At 36.8% G+C, this 23644-nt stretch overlaps 1 protein-coding gene across 1 annotated transcript in view; it reads left to right on the top strand.

Annotated features, from left to right (window-relative positions):
- The window catches only part of LOC148943741 (uncharacterized), a 157613-nt gene extending 147329 nt beyond the window's left edge, over window positions 1-10284 (top strand). The window contains exons 3-4 of the mRNA XM_089100904.1: window positions 5294-5467; window positions 10158-10284. Coding sequence (XP_088957030.1) covers window positions 5294-5467; window positions 10158-10184 — 201 coding nt within the window. The 3' untranslated portion in view covers window positions 10185-10284. The remainder of the gene's footprint in view (window positions 1-5293; window positions 5468-10157) is intronic.
- Window positions 10285-23644: the final 13360 nt, after the last annotated feature.

The following is a 23644-nucleotide window of genomic DNA, read 5'->3' as shown; positions in this document are numbered from 1 at the left end:
GCCGTCCCCAGGCCACTCAGCGCGTCCCCAAGTGGCGGATAGGGGAACGTCCTACATATATGTAGCGTACCTCCATAAGGGGAGGCGTGGACCAAAGGGGGACCTAGCCCCTGGGAGTCCAAAATTGAAACTGGGGTACCCTCTCCCGGGGGTCATAAATACAGGCGGAGGAGGAAAAAGGCCCCTCTGGCGCACACTGGGTAGGGCTCGTTGGCGTGTGGACACGTTGCGCTAGTTGCAAACCTTCTTCCAGCAATGAGTTGAATTGTATGGTGAAGCAGGAAACCATCGTGGGAGGATCCTCTCCAGGAGGACAACTGCTAAACGGCGGAGGATCTGGAATTGGACAACTGCCTCTGCAAGTGCAAAAGTCTGGGGAGCCCTTGTTCAAGCCAATTTCCATGAAACTCCAATGGATAATGAAGATCAAATACAAAGAGATACTACTGCTACATCTTTTGCGGTAGCTGACACGGACCAGGTCAGGGTGGGTCCTGGCCCGACAAGTATGCAAGCCACCCGATCAAGAAAATATTTACGTATTCGTGCGTGGAATGTTTGTAGCTGCAAGGAGGAATCCACGCAACTGCTCCTTGCAAGGGAGCCACAGAAGTATAAAATCAACGTTTATTGTCTGTCAGAAACGAGACTGAATGATGTTCTGTCCAAAGAGTTGAACGTTTCCGAATCTGACTCATTCCAGTTCTCCAACTCAGGTCCCAAGGATGGTTCCGGCCAACAAGGAATGGGGTTCCTTATACACGATCCTACTGCATCATGCGTCACCTCTTGGGAGCCAGTGTCACCAAGGATTACCATGATTAGATTCAGAGGCCATATTTGCAACATAACCATAATGGCTGTGTACAGTCCGATAGAAGATAGCAGTAACGCTTTCAAAGATGCCTTTTATTATGACCTACAAAGGATAATGGACAAGACACCAAGGCGTAATATATGCTTTGTCTATGGAGACTGGAACGCCCGGCTTGGCAGACTAAACTCAAACACAGCCGCAGTTATTGGCCACCATGCCGTTGGTAACAGATGCATCAATGGAGAAAGGCTCTTAAAGCTAGTCGGATACAACAACCTATGCGTCATAAACACTCTCTTTGAGCACAAGAGACTCCATATCGTAACACGGCGTTTGAATGACGGCGTAACAACAGCTCAGATTGACCACACCTTAGTCAGCAGAAGATGGAGAAGCTCCTGCACAGATGCCCGGGTATACTGAGGAGTAGACACAGAATCTTTAAATGGATCTGATCACTGTTTCCTCACTTGCAAAGTCCGTCACCACCTTAGTAGACAGAAGTGAAAGAAGACAGGGAAGTGCATTGATGTGTCAAAAATAAGATGCCTGGAAATTAAAGCCGACTTCGAGTTAAAGCTAAGCAACCGGTTTTAACCCTTGAACAGTCTTTCACACGTCGACGAAGAATGAACGCATATAAAAATTGTGACACAAGACGTAGCTGAGGAGGTGCTTGGTCACACAAACGAAAACAACGAGCCTGGATCTCTGACCATACTATAGAACTAGTCGAGAAGAAGCGAACCCTCGTGGGAGGTGCAATAGAACCCTTAAAAGTAGCCTGCAAAGCAGTTAAACTGTCACTGGAACGGGACAGAGAAAAGTACTGGTCAGATCTGGCGAATGAATTTTAACAAGTGTCAAAGAACTAAAATAGCAGGAAAATGTTCAAACACCTGAAAGAAGTGACAAGAAACGCTCCTGTAGTGGTTGACACGCTGAACGACAAGTCTGGAGAACTTATCCGAACAGAAGAAGGACGCATGGAGCGCTGGCAAGAGCATTTTTCTGAGCTACTGAATCCTGTCAAACCTCTGTGCGATCTACCTGCCTTCTTGAGTGTTGAAAGAGAACCCTACGTAATAAATCTCGATCCACCAAGTATTGCGGACGTACAAAAAGCGCTGAAGTGCATGAATAATAATAAAACTCCAGGTGAGGATGGGATTCCTTCTGAAATGTTCAAGTCCTCACTAACTCTACTATGCCGCCTAACTAACATGTTTGTCCAAGTATGGACGACGAAGACCTTCCCAAAAGACTGGAAAGTATCAGTCCTCATTCCACTATACAAAACAGGAGATAAGGTCATTTGCAGAATTTATAGAGGTATCTCCCTGATCGACCATACCATGAAGATCTTCTGTGCCATTCTTCTGAATTGATTCAAAGACACACGTGACAAGTTAAACCGTCCTGAACAAACAGACTTTAGACCAGGCAGAGGCTGTCCAGAACAGATTTTGACGATTCGTCTCATCCTTCAGCAGTACAGCAGGTTTCTTCTACCCCTTCTCATTACCTTTATTGACTTTGTAGCTGCCTTCGATTCCCTCACCAGAGAGGAACTACGGAGAATTTTGTCTGTAGACGGTACGCCACAATATATAACGGAGATACTCTGAAGTGTATATAAGGACATTGAGACTTGCATCTGTGTTTCTGGCAATTACACCCCTAAGTTTCCAGTCGAGCTTGGGGTAAAGCAGGGATACCCCCTTTCGCCTGAGATTGTTTCTTGAAAAAGTATCAAATAACGTATTTATATAAGGCTTCTGATCGAATTGAAAGTTTCTATAAGTCTCTGTGACATTGAAACCGTTGACTAGCATCTATTGCATAAAAACGTGATGTAAAACAATATTCTTTTTCGGGTAAAGGTCGACAATAACATTTTGTTTTGAAAGTGTCCAGTGCATACCCCCGTCCTCTACCAAAGATAAATTATAGGGACTCAATGAATCCCTAGGCAACGGTCTATTTATGCACGGTTAAACAATGTCCTCTATGGAGTCATGAAGTTCCACTGGTGTTACACCATCAATTTTGAAAAAAAACATCCTTTTGGTCCGTTCTTCTCAAAAGTGTAAAAGCTGGGGAAATTTGAAACAAAAGGATCGTTTAGGCATTGGTAATTCAACGCAGTAGAGAGATGTGACATATATCTGAAGGATAAAGGGAGTTCATATCTATTAAAACCGTATTTGACTTTTCCCTGTTGCTTGTCCAGTCTGATCAGTTTTCAGGGTACGATCCTCATCAAAATAGACCCTTCCTGCATAGATTTGTCTACAAATAAGTTGTGATCCTTTCTGCTTTTTAATTCAGCTGGAAACCCCTGGACGACATAAAAAGCTACTTTTTTGTTACCCAGTTTCATAGTTCTCATTGGAATAAATCCTTTTATTTAGGAAAAAGAAAAAATATTCAAAATTTATTCGTCTTTATTTGAACTGCTATTTAAAATTGTTCAATATTCCAGAAATATAGAGTATTAGAAAAAAAAAACAAAAGCAGGAGCAAAAGTTTAACGAGTTATGTTGACCATTAAAAAGGGAAGTGTTACGTATTACTCAGGAATGAGTGAACAATTATTAATATAAAAAGAAAATGACCAAACATTTTGAAAGGAGGAAACTACAGCTATGAAAATTTTGCCTCTAACATTCAACCCTGAAATATTTTTACAGGTAATTTTTTATTATTATTATTTATTGAAAAACTGTCTTCGTACAAAAAGAAAATGACGGAGTAAAATATAAATAGAAAAAGTAAAACAGATATGGGGTCTCTTTCTATTCGTAATGCTCGACAGTAGCACGAACTAATAATTGGAATTTGAATAGACCAGATTGATTTGAGTGTAAAATGTTGCTTGATTTAAAAATTCTCCTTTAAAAATTTCGTTTGAATCCTTAGAACCAATAAAATAATCGATAGCGAATCTTACTCTTCTCTCACATCTCAGCAGATTATCCACCTCCATGTAAATATTGTAGTTGACCTTGTTAGCTACTGAGGCTCTACCCAGAGCTACCAATAATCAATTAGCTTCGATCCATCTAGAAAAAATATCAATCGATTTCAATCGCAATAATAGTAAACATATATAGATAAAATTGACAAAAATATGGATCTAATTGATATTATAATATCTATAATTCATGTGTTTGATATCAATTTAAATTTGTTTCACATAAAAACAGTATTTGTGTTTTATACAGTCTCCGATTTTTTTTTTTTCAGAAGAGCTATTGAACTACTTGATGGTTTGGTCATACTTTACTATTTCAGTTACTTCATTATTTAAATTATTTTTAGAACCAATTATTTATGATTCGGAATGTTCAAGGGTCCTTGTGAAATTATTCTTTATAATGAATCACTTTTAATGAATTCAATGATTGATTTAGGACATTTCTTTAGTGTTTAGCCAATGTTGGTCAACTTTATATTTCTTACTTTCAAATTCAAGTAATAATATAAGAATATATTTGTTGAAAGTTAGGATAAAAGAAAAAAATTACTTTTGAGAATGATTTTTTTTTTCAGAAACATAATTCGTTGGAAGCGTGGTAATTATTTTATTGTTTATCATGCTTAAAAGATAAACAATTTACGTATTTTCACTGTACGATTTCTTTCTACTTATTTCATTTACATCAAAACAATTATTTTCATCTAAAACAGGTTTGGTTTTTCCTTAGGATTTCCTTTTTATTTACATTGCATTATAGGCATAAACATGTAAATCAAAATCACTTCAAGGGTAAATACGCTTCATATACTTTGTTTGAAATGTGCTTATGAAGCACCTAGTTATGTTGAAGACCTCTGTTTGAGTGGTGGAGATGCTCTAAGATAAAAGGAAGCAGAGAAATAAGACTATTGCACTTTGATTTCTATCCACTCGTTGAAAAGTTTGTAGAAGAGTCCAGACAGTGATGATCCAGAAGACATTTTCCTGTTTATTGGAATTTCATAGTGCCACTCTTCAGAGGTTTTTACCGGGAAAACCCTGTATCCTTGAATGACTTACATACTTGTGCTTGGGTCACAACAACGGCTGCGCACCATCCCTTGCAGTCAATAGTTCGTCAACTATTGCTTTCCATCTTTGGCGTTCTGGAGTCCATTTCTTAAGTGATTTTGAGCCACTTCTTGTCCCACAATAGGCCAAAGTGACAAAATCTCCCTTTTGGATAAAGGTCAGTTATGACGCTGGCAAGCCCTGTATTGCATTTTCCTCCTCACCGTTTCATCCAGCCAGGGAGAGGCTGGCAGTGAAGAGTTTTTTTCAGTCAGCACCTCAGTTTGTTGGTGTTTGATGTGGCCGTACCACATCGGGTGTTTCTCAATCACGAATTCGATGTCAAAGCGCTTGGAGTATGGTCGAAAGACATATTTATTTGATATAAGATTGATTTCATTCCGAATTGATTTTTGTAAATAAACTAACCTTTCTGCTTTTAGGAAGTATGCTGTTTTAACCGATTTTGCTGTGGAATCAGTTGTTTTTGTGGCAGTAATCAAAATAGATGTAATTGCCCATCTTGGCCAAAACAACTGCTCCAAATGGTATCAAATAAAAAAGGATTATCTGAAAAGAATTCACACGTGTTGGTTGTAGCTGAAGATCCTTACAAAGTAATAAATAAATTTATGAAAAACATATTCTGATATAAAATCTAGAGTTTTGAAAGCTGTAGTTTAATATTTATATTTCTTTGGTCAAAGAAAAGTATTTTGTCAAAGAAAGCAACTATAAAACTTCATATTACCAATCAAATGAGCCCCTTCCAAAATTTAAATAACTGCAATACCTATAAAAACCGTACATGCTCCCATGGCACAAGCCCTGTCGCAAGCTCTGTTTTCATCTGTCCCGCTGCTTTCTTCTTTCGTGATGGTTCTGATGAATTCTAGGCTATCGAATGCTTCCAAATGAAATAGCTAAACTGGACTAATCAGACAGACTTGGGTACCAGTGTGATTTAAATTATTTGCATCAAATTATTGTTCCTCAGGACCTTAGAATAATCTTTTTATCGGATGTCACTGGTTTTATAAATTAAACCAAGTTTCATGTTTATATCCTGAAAGGGAAGTTAATGTAGTTTTGAACTTTGATAAACTTTAACTTTCTAGAGAAAAATTTGATCTTTGGACGGAAAAAGATTAGAAATTTTAATCTAGTAATTTAATTTCTCTTTCTTCCCTAGCCGATCTGCAGAGCATCAGGGCTGCCTCTATGTAATATTTGCACGGGTAGAAATACAAAGGTGGCTAAAAAAGGAAACACTGTTCCTCTTTTGTATAACGTCAGAGAAGATGCTAGGGGAGGAATATTGTATTGTCCTCTAGGTCCAATCTTCTTATATATAAGATTTAATAAACGCTAGGTAAATTCCAAAGGTCACTAACCTGGAAGAAGGAGGCAAAATCTCTTTAATTAATTCTATAAGGTTAAGGAGATTATATAGTACTTGAACCTTAGGATATTACCAAGTTCCAGTTTCTAAAACGGACTAATTTTATTTCTGTTTCAATCCCTAAGAAATGATTTATTTTACCCAGGATCCCCAAGTCATTCTGACCAAATATGCCCCGAATCATCAAATTATAATAGAATGTCATGCTTTGACTTCAGCACTAGCTTATGTCTCCTATATACGTATTCAGTTTGCTACTTAGCCTCGTTTATCCAGGTGACAAAAAATTTTCAGAACTTTAGTTCATATCTCAATTTTATCGTCAAAGGGGAATTCAAACAGACGGTGGTAGCTTATCCTAATTACAAAGAAAACACTTACTCCTTGTTGTTTCCAGAAAAGACTACGCCATTCCGGTCCCAGAATCATTATTTTAAGCTTTGTCTTATTTTGTCAGTCTTGTCTTCCATTGCCCAAAGACCAGTTCTAATACAATCTTTTTTTTTTGTACCAAGGCCAATAATAATTCTTGATTCAAAAAAACTTATATCCTCTTTCTCTATATTCAAAAATCCTGTTTTCTTGTATATCTTATCATGTGATAGTCACGTAATATTTTAGCCATTGAACTCTGATTATGAAACAGACTGGTTAATTTGAATTTTATGGACCTTGTTCAGTCAATCGTACCATTACTTGTTCAAATCAGATTTCACAATTTTAGGGCTGTTATCTCTACAAAAAGATCATAATAAGCCTTCGTTATTTTTACCATTACACAAATCTTATAATAAAGCTTTGCCATTTTTACAGTTTAGTCAGGTTATGATGGCTTTCTCACAGTAATATGCTCCTCTGATCTCCGCATTGTGTGACCAGAACCTCAGAACCTAATTTTGACAGCATAATAAACAAGTGGGTGATCCCCGCCTTTCTTTCTGACCTCTTCGTTCGAGACTGTCTGAGAATTGAATGCCTAGTATGTATCGCAGGCATTTGTGATGGAATACGTCCAAGTTTGATGCTTTTGTTACTTTCAGTGGCTTCGGAAACTCGGAGCCTAGTGGGTGGAGAGATTTCACCACGCTTCCAAAGCGAGTTCTTTAGCTGCAGAAGGACGTTCTACGCAAAGGATATGTGACTCGAGATCTCCTCTGATGAATCCCCAATTGCATTTATCCTTGAGCCAAGGAATTTGAACGATTGAACTTTCTCGATTTGACTACCATTTACTGTCCGAGGGATATTGCCCATCCCAGCTGTTGACATCGCTTTCTTCTTTTGTAGACTTATTTTGAGGTCATACAAAAGTGTTCTGCCTGCTACTTCATCAATCATGGCCTGGACATCAGTAACAGACTCAGCATGCATGTCCAAATCTTCAGCGCAATCAAGATCCGTGACAGCCTTATTTAAAATGTTCAAAATTTGAAACTACTTTGTCTCCTGAGATGCTAAGGAAAAGGTTTGTTATAAAGGGAATTTATCCATTGTTAAAAACGAAATAAATTATTAGAAAAAGAGAAATGTTTGATTCTAGATTTGTCTGAAAAGGCCAAGGATATTAAGGTAAAACTTGAAAACTGTTGAGGGGTATACTGAAGTAGATCAAATGACACTGTTTGCTTTCAGTTTATCAAAATCGCAGGCCTGCAATATCTCAAGAATGACTGAGCACATTATCAAACATCCCTTGATGCTATTTCTACTTGAAATCTCTCAAGTGATATTCAATCAAAATTTAGAAATAATAATATTGTACACAATCATCTATAGATCAAATAACTTTGCTTCCACAGCTGAAACTAAAACCCCGCATTCTCTAGGGAATTGGCTCCTCTTTGTGCATGATTCCCATTATTTGTATTTAAGGTTTATTATTGGGAAAAGAGTAAACATTCTTTTCTGGCTCACCAATATAATTTAGTGTATTCAGGTGAAGATTTCAGGAATAACTATATCGGATGTGAAATAAATCAAAACAACCTATACGCAGGATGGTTGTCATAAGGGTGTATAACCAATATCTAACAAACAAAAGAGGAAAATGAGTTTTAAGGGAAGTCGAGAATGGTAGTTGAAGAATAATCAGTGGCAGTTAGCCGTTCACAAATTTATTGGATGCCTTCCTCAACACTGATTTAAATTTTGAAAAGATAAAGGTAGAAAAAAGATCAGGAATACAACAATGGATTTCGCAGTCGCCACAAGCGGTGCCAATCTTTGTTTTATGTTCCTTCAGCCTGAAGACAGTTTTTCAATTCATTTCAGCCATTTTAAAACCTGGGAACTGAGAAAGGTTATGTGTTGACCTTTAAATCATCCCTGTAACACAAACCAAGTTTCAAAAATGTCAAAGTTAAGCCTCTGATCAAAATTTCTCAATTTGAGGAAAGCTGATGAAAGCCCCTGAACATGATTGTTGAACGCAAACAAACAGTTTAAGATGTACCAATAGAATGTTAGAACCATGTCAGAACGGTCAAACATCAAAAACGTTCTCCACAAATGCAGAAAGTTTTATCCTCACATAGTTTACGCCTCAGGATAAAGACGAAAAATCTGTGATGAGAAGAAAATCAGAGGTGACAACACAATGTTTAACATCTTTTATTCATATTCAATAACATATTATATGCATTTAACGCCAAATGCATTCTGGTTTTTTAGAGACACCCATTTTGTTAAAAAATAGTTCAAAAATCAGATAAGAAAAACTCCAAATTTGATATCCCCCCAAGCTCGAAGCCAGGTTTTTAAGTTTCGCCCCGGCATATATGAAATTTTTATGTAAGTGGTGGTCGCATAAACTTAGAACGAGGCTCATTCGAGTTCTAGTTCCTCGTTAGCTTTAATTCCTATTTAATAGTCAAAGATAATTTGAGGCCAAGTAACCTTTCTCTGCCAAGCTCTCGTTTCTCCAAAAGAATCCGATTAAATTCTGGTATAGCTATTTTGCTCAAAATATTACAAAGATCATATAACAATGCACTGGAAATTTTCTGCGGGTTTGGATTTTCGGAACACAAATATCCAAAGAAACAGAGTGTTTCGAGAGTGATCGGGAAATGAATAGAAATTAGTCTTTTTTCAAATGAAAGTCTGTTAAGGAAACTTTCTCAGGCTGAATTATCTGCAAAAAATTTTTCGTAGGGAAGGAGGAGGGATTTTTCGGTGATAATTCATTTTCCCAGAGGATATTTCACGGGGGGGGGGGGGGGTATTGTACGTGGGAAGAACTTTCCACGGAGGAGTCTCCGGAGTGGGACAGAAATTTTCATGAAATATGAGCCTCATTTAACGGCATTAATTGAAAACGATCAGAAATTACATAAGAATACAAGTTTATTCAACTGAAAGTAAGGAGCAATATCAAAACACTAAAACCCTAAAAACAAAACAAGACGAAAAAATCAGACGGTAATAAAAACGTCTAACTATGTTTGACAAACCTTGAGTCTTATAATGTAAACAAATTTAAACAGTAAATTAGTCCTTTTTTTCATAACTTTCTAAACCCCTGGTGCTGCAAACTGGGTTAATTCTCCTTCTTCCCTTGGTCCTTAAACCCAGTTTCAATAGTTGATAAAGATGTTAGAGACTGTATTTGGGCTAACAATGTTAATTCCTGAGTTTTAACTGTATATTTTAAATTTCAGAGTAATTAGAAAATTCCAGGAAAGCTTGGAGAGTAGGAGCCAAAAAAGAATAGCTCATTGTTGATGCAACGGAAACATCAAAAAAGAATTAGTGCTTCTTGAGACCGATTCTAGAAAACCCCCCAAAAATTACTATAAATTTTCTTTTGTTTTATTTCACTTGACCTGATTTGGTAATATTAATTTTCAGTAAAACATATTTTTCACTCCTTCTTACTTTTAAGGATTTTAAAAGAATTTTTTCAGACTGAAGAATTACCTAACTCCAATTAAAATGGTATCACTTATATCTCCCATCAAGAATGGCAACAATGCTTTCAAGTGTTCTTCAACGTAGTTGATGTTTTCATGTTCCTGTTTACTACTATTTTTCACAATTTTTAAACCTTCAAAACATTTGGCAAGAAAGGGTATATTTGTGGTGACCTATTTATCCATTCTTTGTCGATGAAGTGTATACAATTTTGTCTTTTGGTTAGTATGATTACAATTAAATAAACTATCTGAACCACGAATGTTTTTTTATGGGTTTTTGCAGCCATTGAAACCGACAATGTCGTTTCATAAGCATAATCTAAATAGACTCTCTCCCAAAATTTCCTCAAAATCCATGTGAAATTAAGTTCTATTCAAAGGGCAAGCAGAAAATTTTTATTTATGCTAAATGTTCACATAGACACCGGCTGTGAAGTCCTTCCACCAATAGAGTGGGATATCTGCCATGCAGTATTAAGGGGTTAAAGAAATGTCATTGCTCATTTCATAGATTACAATGTCATTGCAATCCATTGCAAACATATATTTTTGCAAAGCCATTGTTCACCAAACTTGTCCAATTTAAACTTACAAGGACGCACATCAACAACGTTGCAGAAAACCCTTCTACATTTGTTTGTTTCAATAAATTTGAATTGGATTCTAAAGCGACCAATTTTGACAATTATAATACATATTTGAAAAGATGTTTACGTAGTAAAAAACACAGAATATTGAAAAGACGGAAAGAAACACATAAATGGATAAAGCAATATTTTTGCGATCTAAGTGACAAGAGCTTTTCTCATGTGGCCCATTTGAACGTGCATCAAAGAATGTAAGCAGGTGAGAAACCATTTAAATGTAATCTATGTGAGAATAATTGTCATGTGTCAAGCAATTTGATTAAGGACCGAAGAGTTCAAACTAAGGTGAAACTATTTAAATGTGAGGACTATGAAAAAAATTATCTGTGTCTAGTAATTTGATTCAGCACAAAAGAGTGCACAGTCTAAGAAACCATTTAAATGTGAGGTCTGCAAGAAAACTTTTTCTGTTTCAAGCAGTTTGATATAGCACCAAAGAGTACACGCTGGGGAGAAACTTTTTATTGGTGATTTATGTAAGAAAAACTTTTCTGTGTCAAGAAATTGTATGAAACACCAAACAGTGCAAAGTGGGGAGAAACGATTTAAATGTGAGATTTTTCAGAAAGTTTTTTTGTGTCTAGCAATTTCATTCAACACCAAAGAGTTCACACTGGTTAAAAACCTTTTATATATGATTCATGTGAGAAAATGTTTTCTGAGTCAAGCAGTTTGATTAAATACCAAAGGAGACACAATTATAAGAGACCCTTTATATAAGATGTATGTGAGAAAGTTGTAGTCAGTCAAGCAGTTTGATGAAGCACCAGAGACTGCACACTGGGGTGAAACGGTTTAAACGTAATTTAGGTGAGAAAACTTTTTTTGAGTCGAGTAGTTTGATTAAGCACCAAAGAGTATGTTCACTTTTTAAGAAGTGAACTAGAACTTTCAACTTCCTGTCAATTAAGCCCTCTCTGAATTTTATGCGAGTATCCTTTCCATAAGAACCATATATGCCCCCAGATAATTTACAACGCCTGTCCCCGGGCCTAGGTCGTTTGTGTTGACAACGGAGTTTTGTTATCTGATGTTTGAACTATTAAAAAAAAAAGGTTTTCTCAAAATTTTTATCAGATTGGTATGAGGAAAAAGGGCTGCACGGAGTGGGGGGCTTTTTGCTCTTGGATCTCTTTTAACTTTTGAAATGTGAACTAGAACTTTCAATTTCCAATCAAATGAGCCCTCTCTACAGTTTGTAAGAGCATGCCTTCGATAAGAACCATATATGCCCCCAGGGATAACTTACAACAATTACCCCTGGGCCCTGGGGGGCTGTGTCAACACCACAGTTTTTGTCATCTGACCTTCTAACTATTCTTAACAAAATGGCTGTCTCAAAATCTTTATGTGATGCATTTCACGAAAAAGGGCGTGGGGGAAGGGGCTAGTCTCCCTTCAATCTCTAAAGACTCTTAAAAAAAACTAGAACTTTCACTTTTCAAACAAATCAGCCCTCTTTTAAGTATATACGAGTATCCTTTCCATCAGAACCATATATGCCCAGGACATTTTTAGCAAAATTACTATTTCAAAATTTTTAGTTGATTCATTTGGTGAAAAAGGGTGGGGGTGGAGCTAGTTGCCTTCCTGTCTTTTTTTACTAATAAAAAGTGGACTAGAAATTTCAATTTCCAATCAAATGAGCCCTCTTTGAAGTTTGTACGAGCATCCCTTTGATAAGAACCTTATATGTCCCCAGGACATAACTTGAAGCGCCTGCCCTGGGCCCTGGGGGGTGGGGTGCCGACATCAGAGTTTTTATCTGAACATTGAACTATTTGTAACAAAGTGGCTATCTCGAAGTTTCAATCTAATGCAATTGAGGAAAAAGTGCGTAAGGGAGGGAGGGGCTAATTGTCCTCCGATATCTTTCGAATCTAAAAATGTGAGCTAGAATTTTTAATTTCAAATCAAATGAGCCCTGTCTGAAGTTATTACGAGCATCCCTTCTATAAAAAAGCTATGTTTGCCCCCAGGACATAACTTAGAATGCCTACCCCCGGGCCCTGAGGGCTTATGTGGAACCTGGTTTCTCATATGATCTTTGGACTAAGGTCTTTGATCTGTCTAATAAAATAGCTAACTCAAAATTTTATCAGAAGTATTTTGGGAAAAGGGGCCAAGGGGGGGGTCTAATTGCCCTGTGATCACTTTTAATCCTTAAAACAGGCACTAGAGCTCTCGATTTCCAACTAAATGAACCCCCTTTGAAGTTTATACGACAACCGCTTCCACATGAAGTGCCTTGGGGGGGATAATAATAACACATTGGATCCATATTGCCCTTAGTACAAAAAACCAGAGGTGTCATTTAGGAGGGGGGCTGGCTGGGAATGTAGCCACACCCTGATTTTAGGAGGGGCCCCAAATCAATTGTCATAATCTCTGTCGACTTTATTTGAAGTGTGAAAAAAGATTGCTTAAGAAAGTGTCCTCAGTTAAAAGAATCTGTCTAATATAGCTGTACTTCACAAAAATGAAGTTTGGGCTTTATTCCCAAACACATTTATTTAATATTCCTTTTCCTTACATTGCGACATATTTTAATTGCATTGTTGTTGCAGCCACGGTAACCAACTGTCATTACAATAAAGTAGTTGACCCAGGATCCGTAATAAAATTATAAATTATAATTATGATGGAGCTGTGACCCCCTCCATATATACGTGTTATGCACTCTATATTTCTTTGGGGCTATTTGTGAATCTGTTCTGACTCTTTTCTGAGTCATGTATGGGCAGCACAATAGCGCTGCCTATCTAAAGAACGATGCTGGCACGATGTATTATTTATTTTTTAGTTTAAACCCTGGCACTTCGTCTTACAGTAGTTATCGTAGAAACTTTGAAAAGGGCTCATTCCATTGGAAATTGGAATGGCTAGTGCCCTTTTAAATTTTCAAAAGTGATTGGAAGGCAACTAACAGTCCTTCCTGTTATTGGAAATTCAAAGGGCTATTGCCCTTTTTAATTGTCAAGACTGATAACAGGGCAATTAACCTTCCTTTCACTTCCTTCTCCAAACACATTCAATCGAAATTTTATGATAGCCATTTTGTTCAACATAGTTGAAGGTTCTGGAAATTAGGTCTTTGAGGTTGATAAACCCCCCCAGATATCCCTCAGGGCAAGGGTTGTAAGGTAAGCCCTGGGACATATAAGGTTTTCGTATAGAAATCGTTGTCGTAGAAACATAAAAAAAGGGCTCATTTTTGGAAAGTGAACTGACTATTGCTCTTTTTAATAGTCGAAAGTGATTGGAAGGCAACTAACAACCATTCCACGCCCACGATTTATCCAAACACATCCAATCAAAACTTTCAGGTAGTTATTTTGTTCAACGCAGTTGAAAGTTCTGGATATTGTATTTCTGAGCAGGACACTCACCCCACATTCTTCAAGGCCTTGGTTATAAGTTATGCCCTGGAGCATATAAGATGTGTCGTAGAAACTTGAAATAAGGCTCACTCGATTGGAAATTAAAAGGGCCTGTGTCCTTTTTAATAGTCGAAAGTGATTAGAGGGCAACAAACCTCCCTCTTATGCACTCTTTTTCCTCAAACACATCCAATAAAAAATTTTAGATAGTCATTTTGTTCAAAGTAGTTGAAAGTTTTGGAAATTAGCTCTTTAAGGATGACAACCCCTCCTACCCACAGCCCTAAGGACAAGGGCTTTAAGTTATGTCCTGGGACAATATAAGATTTCTATAGAAAGTGTTGTCACAGAAACTTCAAAAAGGGCTCATTCGATTGGAAATGAAAAATGCCAGTTGCCTTTTTAATAGTTGAAAATGATTAGCTCACACACACCATTTTCCCCCTAACACATACAATCAAAATTTTGAGGTTGCCATTTTTTCAACGTAGTCGAAAGTTCTTGAAATTATGTCTTTGAGGATTACAAACCCCACATTCCTCAGGGTAAGGGTTGTAAGTTGTACTCCAGGGGCATAAAAGATTTTTATAGAAAGCTTTGTCGTAAAAACTTCAAAAAGGGCTCATTTGATGGGAAATTTAAAGGGCTACTACTCTTTTTAATAGTTGAAACTGAATGGAAGGCAACGAACCCTCATCTAACACCTTACACTTCCCCTATAAATATATACATTACCTATGCATAAATGCTGCCATTTTTTTCCATACCAGGGCACTTCGTATCGAAGGAGTTGTCGTAGAAACTTCAAAAAGGACTCTTTCGATTGGAAATTAAAAGAGCTAGAGCCCTTTTTAGTAGTCGAAAGTCATTGAAGGGCAACTAACCCCCCTCTCACGCCCACCATTTCCCCAAATATATCCTATTAAAATTTTGAGATAGCGATTTTGTTCAACGTAATTGAAAATTTGGGAAATTAGGATTTTTAGAAAGATAGCCCCCTCAGAGCCCTAAGGCTCTGAATTTATTTGCCCTAGGGATATATCAGGTTTTATAGAAAGTGTTGTTGCAGAAACTTCAAAAAGGGCTCCTTTGATTGGAAATTGAAAGGGCTAGTGCACTTTTTTATAGTCAAAAGTGAATGGAAGGGAACTAACCCCTTCTCACCACCATTTCCCAAATACATTCCATCAAAGTATTGAGATAGCCATTTTGTTCAACGTAGTTGACAGTTCTGGAATCGGTGTATTTGAAGATGACATACCCCCCAGAGCCCCCAGGCAAAAGATTGTAAGTTATTCCTTGGGGGCATATTAGGTTTATTTTGAAAGCTCTGTTGCAACAACTTAAAAAGGGCTCATTTGATTGGAACTTTAAATGGCTAATGCCCTTTTTAAAAGTAGAAAATGATTGAAGGGCCACTAACCCCTTCTCACACCCACCATTTCGCCAAACACATACAGTCAAAATTTTAAAATGGCCATTTTTTTCAATGTATTTGAAAGCTCTGGAAACTATGTCTTTGAGTATGAAACCCCCCTACATCCCTCAGGGCAAGGGTTTCAAGCTATGCCTTGGGGACATATTAGATTTTTACACAATATTCTTGTCTTTGACCCCTCGAGTTTGAAACAGCAGTCCGCTATTTTTATTTGCATTTTATGGTCCTTGTTGAATCAAGGGTACGCTTGTTCAAAATCTAGCTAATGTTGTTTGTTTCCATACACAAGGAAAATTAATTCTTCGTTACCCTTATCATTACACAAAAGTCATACTTTGCTTTCTTTACAATTTAGTCAGGGTATGATGTATCTTTACAATTTAGTCAGTTTATGATGGCTTTCCCACATTTTTACACCCTACTTTGTAGATTGTGCCCATAGCTGTAATTTTGTGAGATGTGCTAGAACACATATAGGATCAGTAGAAGGTCGTACAAAGGGCATCATCAAAACTGTAATACAAGTGAGAGCATATTTTTATTAATCTAAAATTTATTTGGACCCAAAATAAAATATTCCTTAAGAAGGTTGCTTCTTTGCTTTGAAACTATTTTCAATTGATTGTAACATAACTTGACATAAGTTATACGTGGAACGTTTAATGATTTACTTAATTCATTCTGTTTTTTTTTTTTTGGCAAAAGGTTTTTTATTGGACAAAAGTAAAGGAACTATAAATATAATTGATAATTTTTTGGTTTTATAGCTTGCCATTTTGTTTCGCTAGGTAACACGAAATAATGATTCCAATTTAATATAAATAGGAGTAAAGAAAATAAATGTAATAATAGATGTATTTAGGTTTTACATTTTTTTTTTATAATTACTAGCCCATGTCAGCAGCTTTTGAATAAGTGTTAGTGTTTCATTATCATCTTAAAATACTTATCTATGATGCACAGTAGTCGGTTTTGAATTGTTGCCGAAGTCCGTTAGGGTTTCATGGAGCTAGAAAACTTGGGGAGAGTTTTTTTTTTATTCCGCCATTATATGCTTGAGATTCTTTTCCAGGACTCTTTTTAAATCTTGTTTTTTAAGCCTGCCATTCTTCCATATTTGCTTCCCTTTCTGTTATTTGTGTTATTTACATTTGATTAGTCAGTTATTGATTATTAATTTTGATTTAAGTTGGTTGAGCGGAAACTTCATAACCTTATTTATTTATTGAATATAATTCATGTCTATAAAAATTGGAAAAAATATTCAATTCAATGTTTAATAGGAAAAACCTCACGTTGGTATATCACGTTTATTTAAAGCCAAATAAAATATGAACCTAGGGCGGCAGAATCAGCAGAAAATAAGTAAAAACATATGGTCTTGAGCTCCTTAAAACAAACAAAAATGGGATATTTTCCAACAAATATTATTAATCTGGATAAAAGAAAGATCTTTCTTTCATTCTCAGAAACTGCTGAAAAAGCTGTTTTCTTGAATACATGGGCTGAAGATGTGTCCTGGATACAGCTTTCTTATTTGGGTTGCAGCTACTCCAAGCAAAAAAAGTTAAGAGAAAACAACGTAAATTTAAACTAAAAACATATCGTTTTTTTCATTCTTAATGTGAGATTACATTTTTTAATGTAAATTTTTTTGTGACTTTTTTTGGTATTTTTTTTTTAATGTGACAACCTCAGTTTCCTATCAAACGCTTAACCGTGTCAAAGACAAAATCTTCTTAAAATGGCTCGACATCTCTGAATCTTGTTTGGAAACGGTGGTAAATATTGATAAACGTTTGACCGATCATAATCGTAAAAACTGGCAGAATCTTCAAAGTAATACCTCGGGGAAAAGGGATGTAGGGAAACTTATGAACCCAGGTGAAAATGTGCTTGGTTTTGTGTTTACGCATAACTTCTCATTTGTTTGCTATCCAGGCTAGATTCTCAAAAAGAAGCATTTCCGAATTAGTTGTATCATAAAGATTTTTTTTTTACTACATGTTTGAAATATAGTCTAGATCATTCTTATAATCAAATCTCCCGCAGAGGTGTCATGTTTTCAAAATTTTGAATATAGTTCAGTAATTTTTTTCATTACCAATGTCAAACATAGTTGCTGAACGCCCTTTTAACGTTTAAAAGCAAATTGAAACTGTCAGTTAAAAGTGATTTTAATTGAATAACTCTTTCGTGAATATTAAAAATTAAAGATATCCTTAAACGTTAGTAAGCAGATCTGAAACAGAAGAAAAAAATTGGTCTCGCTAATACGGACCAACGAATGCCCAAAAAATCTTTCCCTGCCAATGTGAATAGAGGTGGTTGGGCATATTTGGCAGTAGAGTTATTTGATCGGAAATTATAGCTTCAAGTGCCCTCTTTAATGGCTAAAATTAATTTTGGGTTAGCTTGCCTCTCCCATCTCTTGTAAATACCCCAATGATAACCGGTCAAGGTTTTAATCTACCGATTATGTTCATCAACGTCTAATAAATATGTTTCCTAGATAGACCTCAAAGCTTAAGGAACAACGGCCACTTCCCAAGTGTATACCCTAGAAACGAAAAGTGAACCTTAGTGAATCAAAAACACTATCTGCAGCTAATGTTCTACATCATTTACAAAACATTCAGAATTGTTTTAGTGATCCTGTTGAAACTTTCAAGGAGTATTGCAAGGCAGGAGAAAACTTTATTTGGGACAATAGGTTTGATTCAGGGAGGGTCAGAAATATACAAAATCTATATGTATTTAGGTCATTAAAAAAGAATTTCTGCAATACCACAGTAAGGGATTTGGGGGAAATCTGTAAAATTTCAAACAATCCTGGAATAGAAGGAGAGCAGGACAATGGCACTTCAATTTTTAAGTTAGGTGTTTGGGAGAGTGGTGAAAGTTTTTCTGTTGGATGGACCGAAACATTTTTATAACTATAGTTTTTCATGAGACTTAACCCTCCTAATGCATAAAAATCTATTATAGGTTGACCGGTTATCAAAATGACTTATATCAACAATATGCTGGTAGCCGTATAAGGCAGGGCTTCCTACACTTTTTTCATTCACAACCCCATTTATCATTGCAAGTTTCCTGGCGACCCCATATAAATATGAAAGACAAATAAATATTTTTTGATGATTCATTTATTAGGTAACAATATGCATATACGCATGAAAATGTACAATTTTAGAATTCGTCTATTTTTCATCAAAATTGCATTTTTTGAAATACATAAATAGAACAGAAATCTGACCGACTTAGTTCAGTCGAATATATTCGAACGCAGTCGTTGGGGGGTAAATATTGAATTAAAATGAAGGGAAAAACTTTAGTGAGATGGATGTGCCGGTTTTTTATTGCATAGCAAATTAAATCTTGGTGGAATGATTTACACTGCTGGACTTAAGACCTTCAACATTTTTTAGCGATCAACGATATCGGGGTTTATATGTGTTAAAGATTAGAAAGAAACTTCGCATAAATATGTGCTGTTGAATGGCAGAAGAATATATAATGTCATATCTGCGATTGTGGAAAATTCAGTTCTAGTTCTGATCCAGAATTCAGTCAAGGGCTTTTTTGGAAATTGTAGTTTTAAGTTTGAGTGACTCGAAAGCTCAGCAAATTCCTCTTGAGCTTTAAGTGGCATGTGATACTATTACTACTACTACCAACAACTCACCATAGCATCAAGCTGCCTGAGGCCAACACAGCTACACACGCTCCTCCTCCACCCCGATCTATTCAAAGCATCCCTTTATACACCCACCCACGGACTTTCTATTTCTTTTAAATCTTCCTTTTTGGCGTCCTCCCACCCCAGACGGGGACGACCTCCTTTCCGTTTAGCCCTAGATGGTTGGCCGAAAAGAACAATCTTTGACAATGTGTCATCCTTCATCCATACAACATGCCCTAACCACCTCAACCTTTCTTTCATTATAGACCTAGAAAGCGGTATTGAACCACATTTTTCGTATAGCCTATTGTTTGAAATACGGTCAGTCAGCCGGGTACCCAGAACAATCCTTAAGCAATTTCTCTGGAAAACATCTAGCAAATCTTCATCCGCTTTTCGGAGCGTCCATGCTTCAGAGCCATTTTTGACCACTGTCATCACTGTAGCTTCTAAGATTCTAATCTTGGTTTGCAGACTTCTCTTCCTATTCTTCCAGACTTTTTTAACTGTGAAAAAACACCCTGAGCCTTGGCTATTCTACTTTTAACATCTTCACTGCTCCCACCATCTTTACTAATAATACTACCAAGGTAAATGAAACTGCCCACCTGATCAATCTTTTCATTACCCAACGTCACCTTTTCATCTTCACTTATTCCTAGCCTTAGTGACTTAGTCTTCCTAACATTAATTTTTAAACAAATTCTAGCACCCTGAACTCGCAAAACCTCTAAAACTTCATTCATTTTGCTCACGTTTTCATCTAGGATGCTTAAATCATCAGCATAATCTAAGTTCAGGATACTTTTTCTTCCCCATTTGATACCGTGGTCACCCATTGCCTTTCCTGTGCTCCTTAAAACCAAGTCTATCAAAATAATCCATATAAAGGGGGATAAAACAAAACCCTGCTTAAGTCCTGATTTAATACAAAACTAGCTGCTAACCTCATTTCCTACCTCAAACGCAGCAGTGTTATTCTCGTACATAGCACCAAACACTTTAATATATTTGTCTGGTATACCATACAAGAATAAAACCTTCACTAAAGCTCTTCTATCAACAAAGTCGAACGCTTGCTCATAATGTATAAAACTGAGAAGCAAAGGTGTTTGAAAAGTCAGGCACTTCTCAATTATTAGCCTAAGAGTGAAAATTTGGTCAACACATCCTCTACCTTTTCTAAAACCGCACTGCTCTTCTCTTAAAACTTTGTCTATGTCATCTCTCAGTCTAAAAAGTATCATATTACTAAGCAATTTGCTACCTACAGAGACCATACTAATGCCTCAATAATTACCACACTAACTTTTATCACCTTTCTTATAAAGTGGCTTAATTAAGGTTTTCCTAAAATCGTTAGGTACTTCCCCTTTTTCAAAAATCATATTCATAATCTTCAATAACTTATTTCTAACCTCAGAGCCACCATATTTAAGAAATTCATTTACTACCCTATCAGCACCTGGAGCCTTATTATTCTTTAATCCTTTTAGTATTGCTTCTAAGTCCTTCTCATAAAACAAATCGTCATTCACATCCAAGGTATCACAAACTTTTTCCTTTTCCTCTATATTTTTTCCAGCAACTTTATCTTGGTTAAGCAAATTCTCAAAATGTTCGGCCCATCTCGCTTTAGCTTTTGCATTATCGCTAATTGCCACCCCATTCCTATCTTTAACTGGGACAAGTCCGGACTGACTACTACCTCTCAATTTGTTAACGTGCCAGTACAATATTTTACTATTATGCCGTCTAGCTGCATCTTCTAAATCCTCGGCAATTTTATCCATGGCCTCCACTTCAGACCTCCTTAGTTCATATTTCAATGCTTTCTCCACTTTCTTTACATTTCTTTTGTTTTCATGTGATCTATCACTCAGATAATTCATGTACAAGTCCTTTCTCCTTTCTATTAAACTTAAAGCTTTTTCACTAATATTCTTAGCTGCAGTTCTAGCTTTCTTCCCTAATACACCTTCAGCAACTTCACAAATTATTTTTCTAAAATTATTCCAACCATCTTCCACATTATCAAATTTTAAACTCTCAAGTTTAGTATTCAACTGTTCCTGGAAAGTTTCTCTCAAATTCTCATCCTGAAGTCTACTAACATCATAACTACCTGGGAGTTAATTACCCTTCCGATATTTCAGCTTTAAACTAACCCTTGACACCACTAGATGATGATCTTTACTTTTAACATCAATAACAGCACTCCTATATACCCTAGTATCTTGTATTGATCCTGCCAGTCTTCGGTTTACTATAACATAATCAATAAGGTTTGCTGTCTTACCATCACGTAACCATGTTAGCTTATGAGCCATTTTATGACCAAACACCGTATTGGTTATAACTAGATTGTTATACCTACAAAATTGCAAAAGTCTGTATCCATTACTGTTTTCCTTTCCTACACCAAATTTACCTAAGCTAGGATACCGTCTATCCTTATTTCTACCAACCTGGACGTTAAAGTCTCCCAGCAATAACATCATATGTCTACCTGGGACCTTGTCTATTTGCTCCTGTAACTGTAAATAAAATTCATCTGAGTCACTAGTATCTCCATCAGTCGGCTCTACAAGGGCGTATACTACTATAACTGAGATCTTGAACTTTCTAGTCATAAAATGAGAAATTAGTATTCTATTAGTAATACCTTCCCAGCCTAAACAAGACTTAGCAGCTTCTTTATTCATCATGAACCATACTCCCTGTCTATGTACCGCATCCTTCCTACCTGAGTAAACAAATTCTATATCAACTAATTTCATGCTTCCTACCCCTGAGATATGAGTTTCTGAAACTCCTAATAAGTCCAGTTCGAATCGTCTGAATTCGTCAGTAAAAATGTCGATACGATAGTCATTTTTTAATGTCGTAACATTCCAAGTTCCAATTTTCATGTTCTTTAAATCATTGAAATTTTTTTCACCTCAGAAAAAGCAATGATCCCGGATACCAGTGCAGGACGGGGATCACATATCTTCTCAAGTCTACACCGAAGTGCTTAAGCCGGCTTAGAACCGGACAGCAAGAAGTCCCTGGGACCTCCATGAATGGAGGCTTTGTGCAATCCTGGGCCCATCTTGGTCACAACATGGTTTTCAGCACTTGGCGATGCTCTTCTATCAACAAGAGTCGAAATCCTCCACAGACAATCTCAAGCCTATTACCTCCGACTCATTATATATTCATGCCTACAAATATTATGTTACTACGGGGAGGCAACCCGTAATAGATAAATCAGCTAGGAAGAGGTCTTTCAGACTAAAGACGCCTATCAAAACATACCAATCCCAGAAAATTGTCCATTAGTCAGAATCCCCTGCGAATGCTGTGTTGTTTACCAGGCTATAATTTCCTCGAGGGGCGCCACTCCTCAAGTGGGAACAGAGTTGACCGCAAGGCCCCCATTCTTGCAGGTACCCCGAAAAGGTCGAGGCAGCCCTTTGCAGAGGCCGTTGTCCATAGATCTGGATCTTACGCCCTGCCACAGTTGTCCTCCTATAGAGGATCCTCCCGTGATGGTGTTCTGCATCACCATGCAATTTAACCCATTGCTGGGAGAAGGTTTGCAACTCAAGGAACTTGTGGATAAACCAGTGGGCCCTTTTGAGTGTACATTTGAGGGGCCTTCTTCCTCCTCCGCCTGTATTTATGACCCCGGGCAAGGGTGCCCCAGATTCTATTATGGACCCTCAGGCACAAGGTCCCCCCTTGGTCCATGCCTCCTATGGAGGTACCCTACGTATCTTTAGGGCATTCCCCTATCGCCACCTGGGGACACGCTGAATGGCCTGGGGGAGGCCAGATAAACGGATCACTTGTTTTGCAAAGGCAATAACTCAGTGACATATTTAACCTACTACTTATAAATATACATAACTCACTGATTAAGCCTATATAAGTTATATACAGAAATATATAACTCAGTGACACATTTAACCTACTACTTATAAATATTTTTAACTCACAGACTAGGACTATATATTTTATATACAGAAATATATAACTGAGTGACATATTTAGCCTACTACTTATAACTTTGTGTAACTCACTGACTAGTCATATAAGTTATATACAGAAATATATAACTCACTGACATATTTAACCTACTACTTATAAATATACATAACTCACTGACTAGGCCTATATAAGTTATATACAGAAATATATAACTCAGTGACACATTCAACCTACTACTTATAAATATGTGTAACTCACAGACTAGGAATATATATGTTATATACAGAAATATATAACTGAGTGACATATTTAGCCTACTACTTATAAATATGTGTATCTGACTGATTAGGCAT

The sequence above is a fragment of the Artemia sp. Qi Xiang Cuo genome, chromosome 15 (assembly GCF_049724085.1).
Source record: "Artemia sp. Qi Xiang Cuo chromosome 15, ASM4972408v1, whole genome shotgun sequence".
Classification (NCBI taxonomy): domain Eukaryota; kingdom Metazoa; phylum Arthropoda; class Branchiopoda; order Anostraca; family Artemiidae; genus Artemia; species Artemia sp. Qi Xiang Cuo.
Note: the sequence above shows the minus strand (reverse complement) of the source record. Positions and strands in the feature narration are given on the sequence as shown.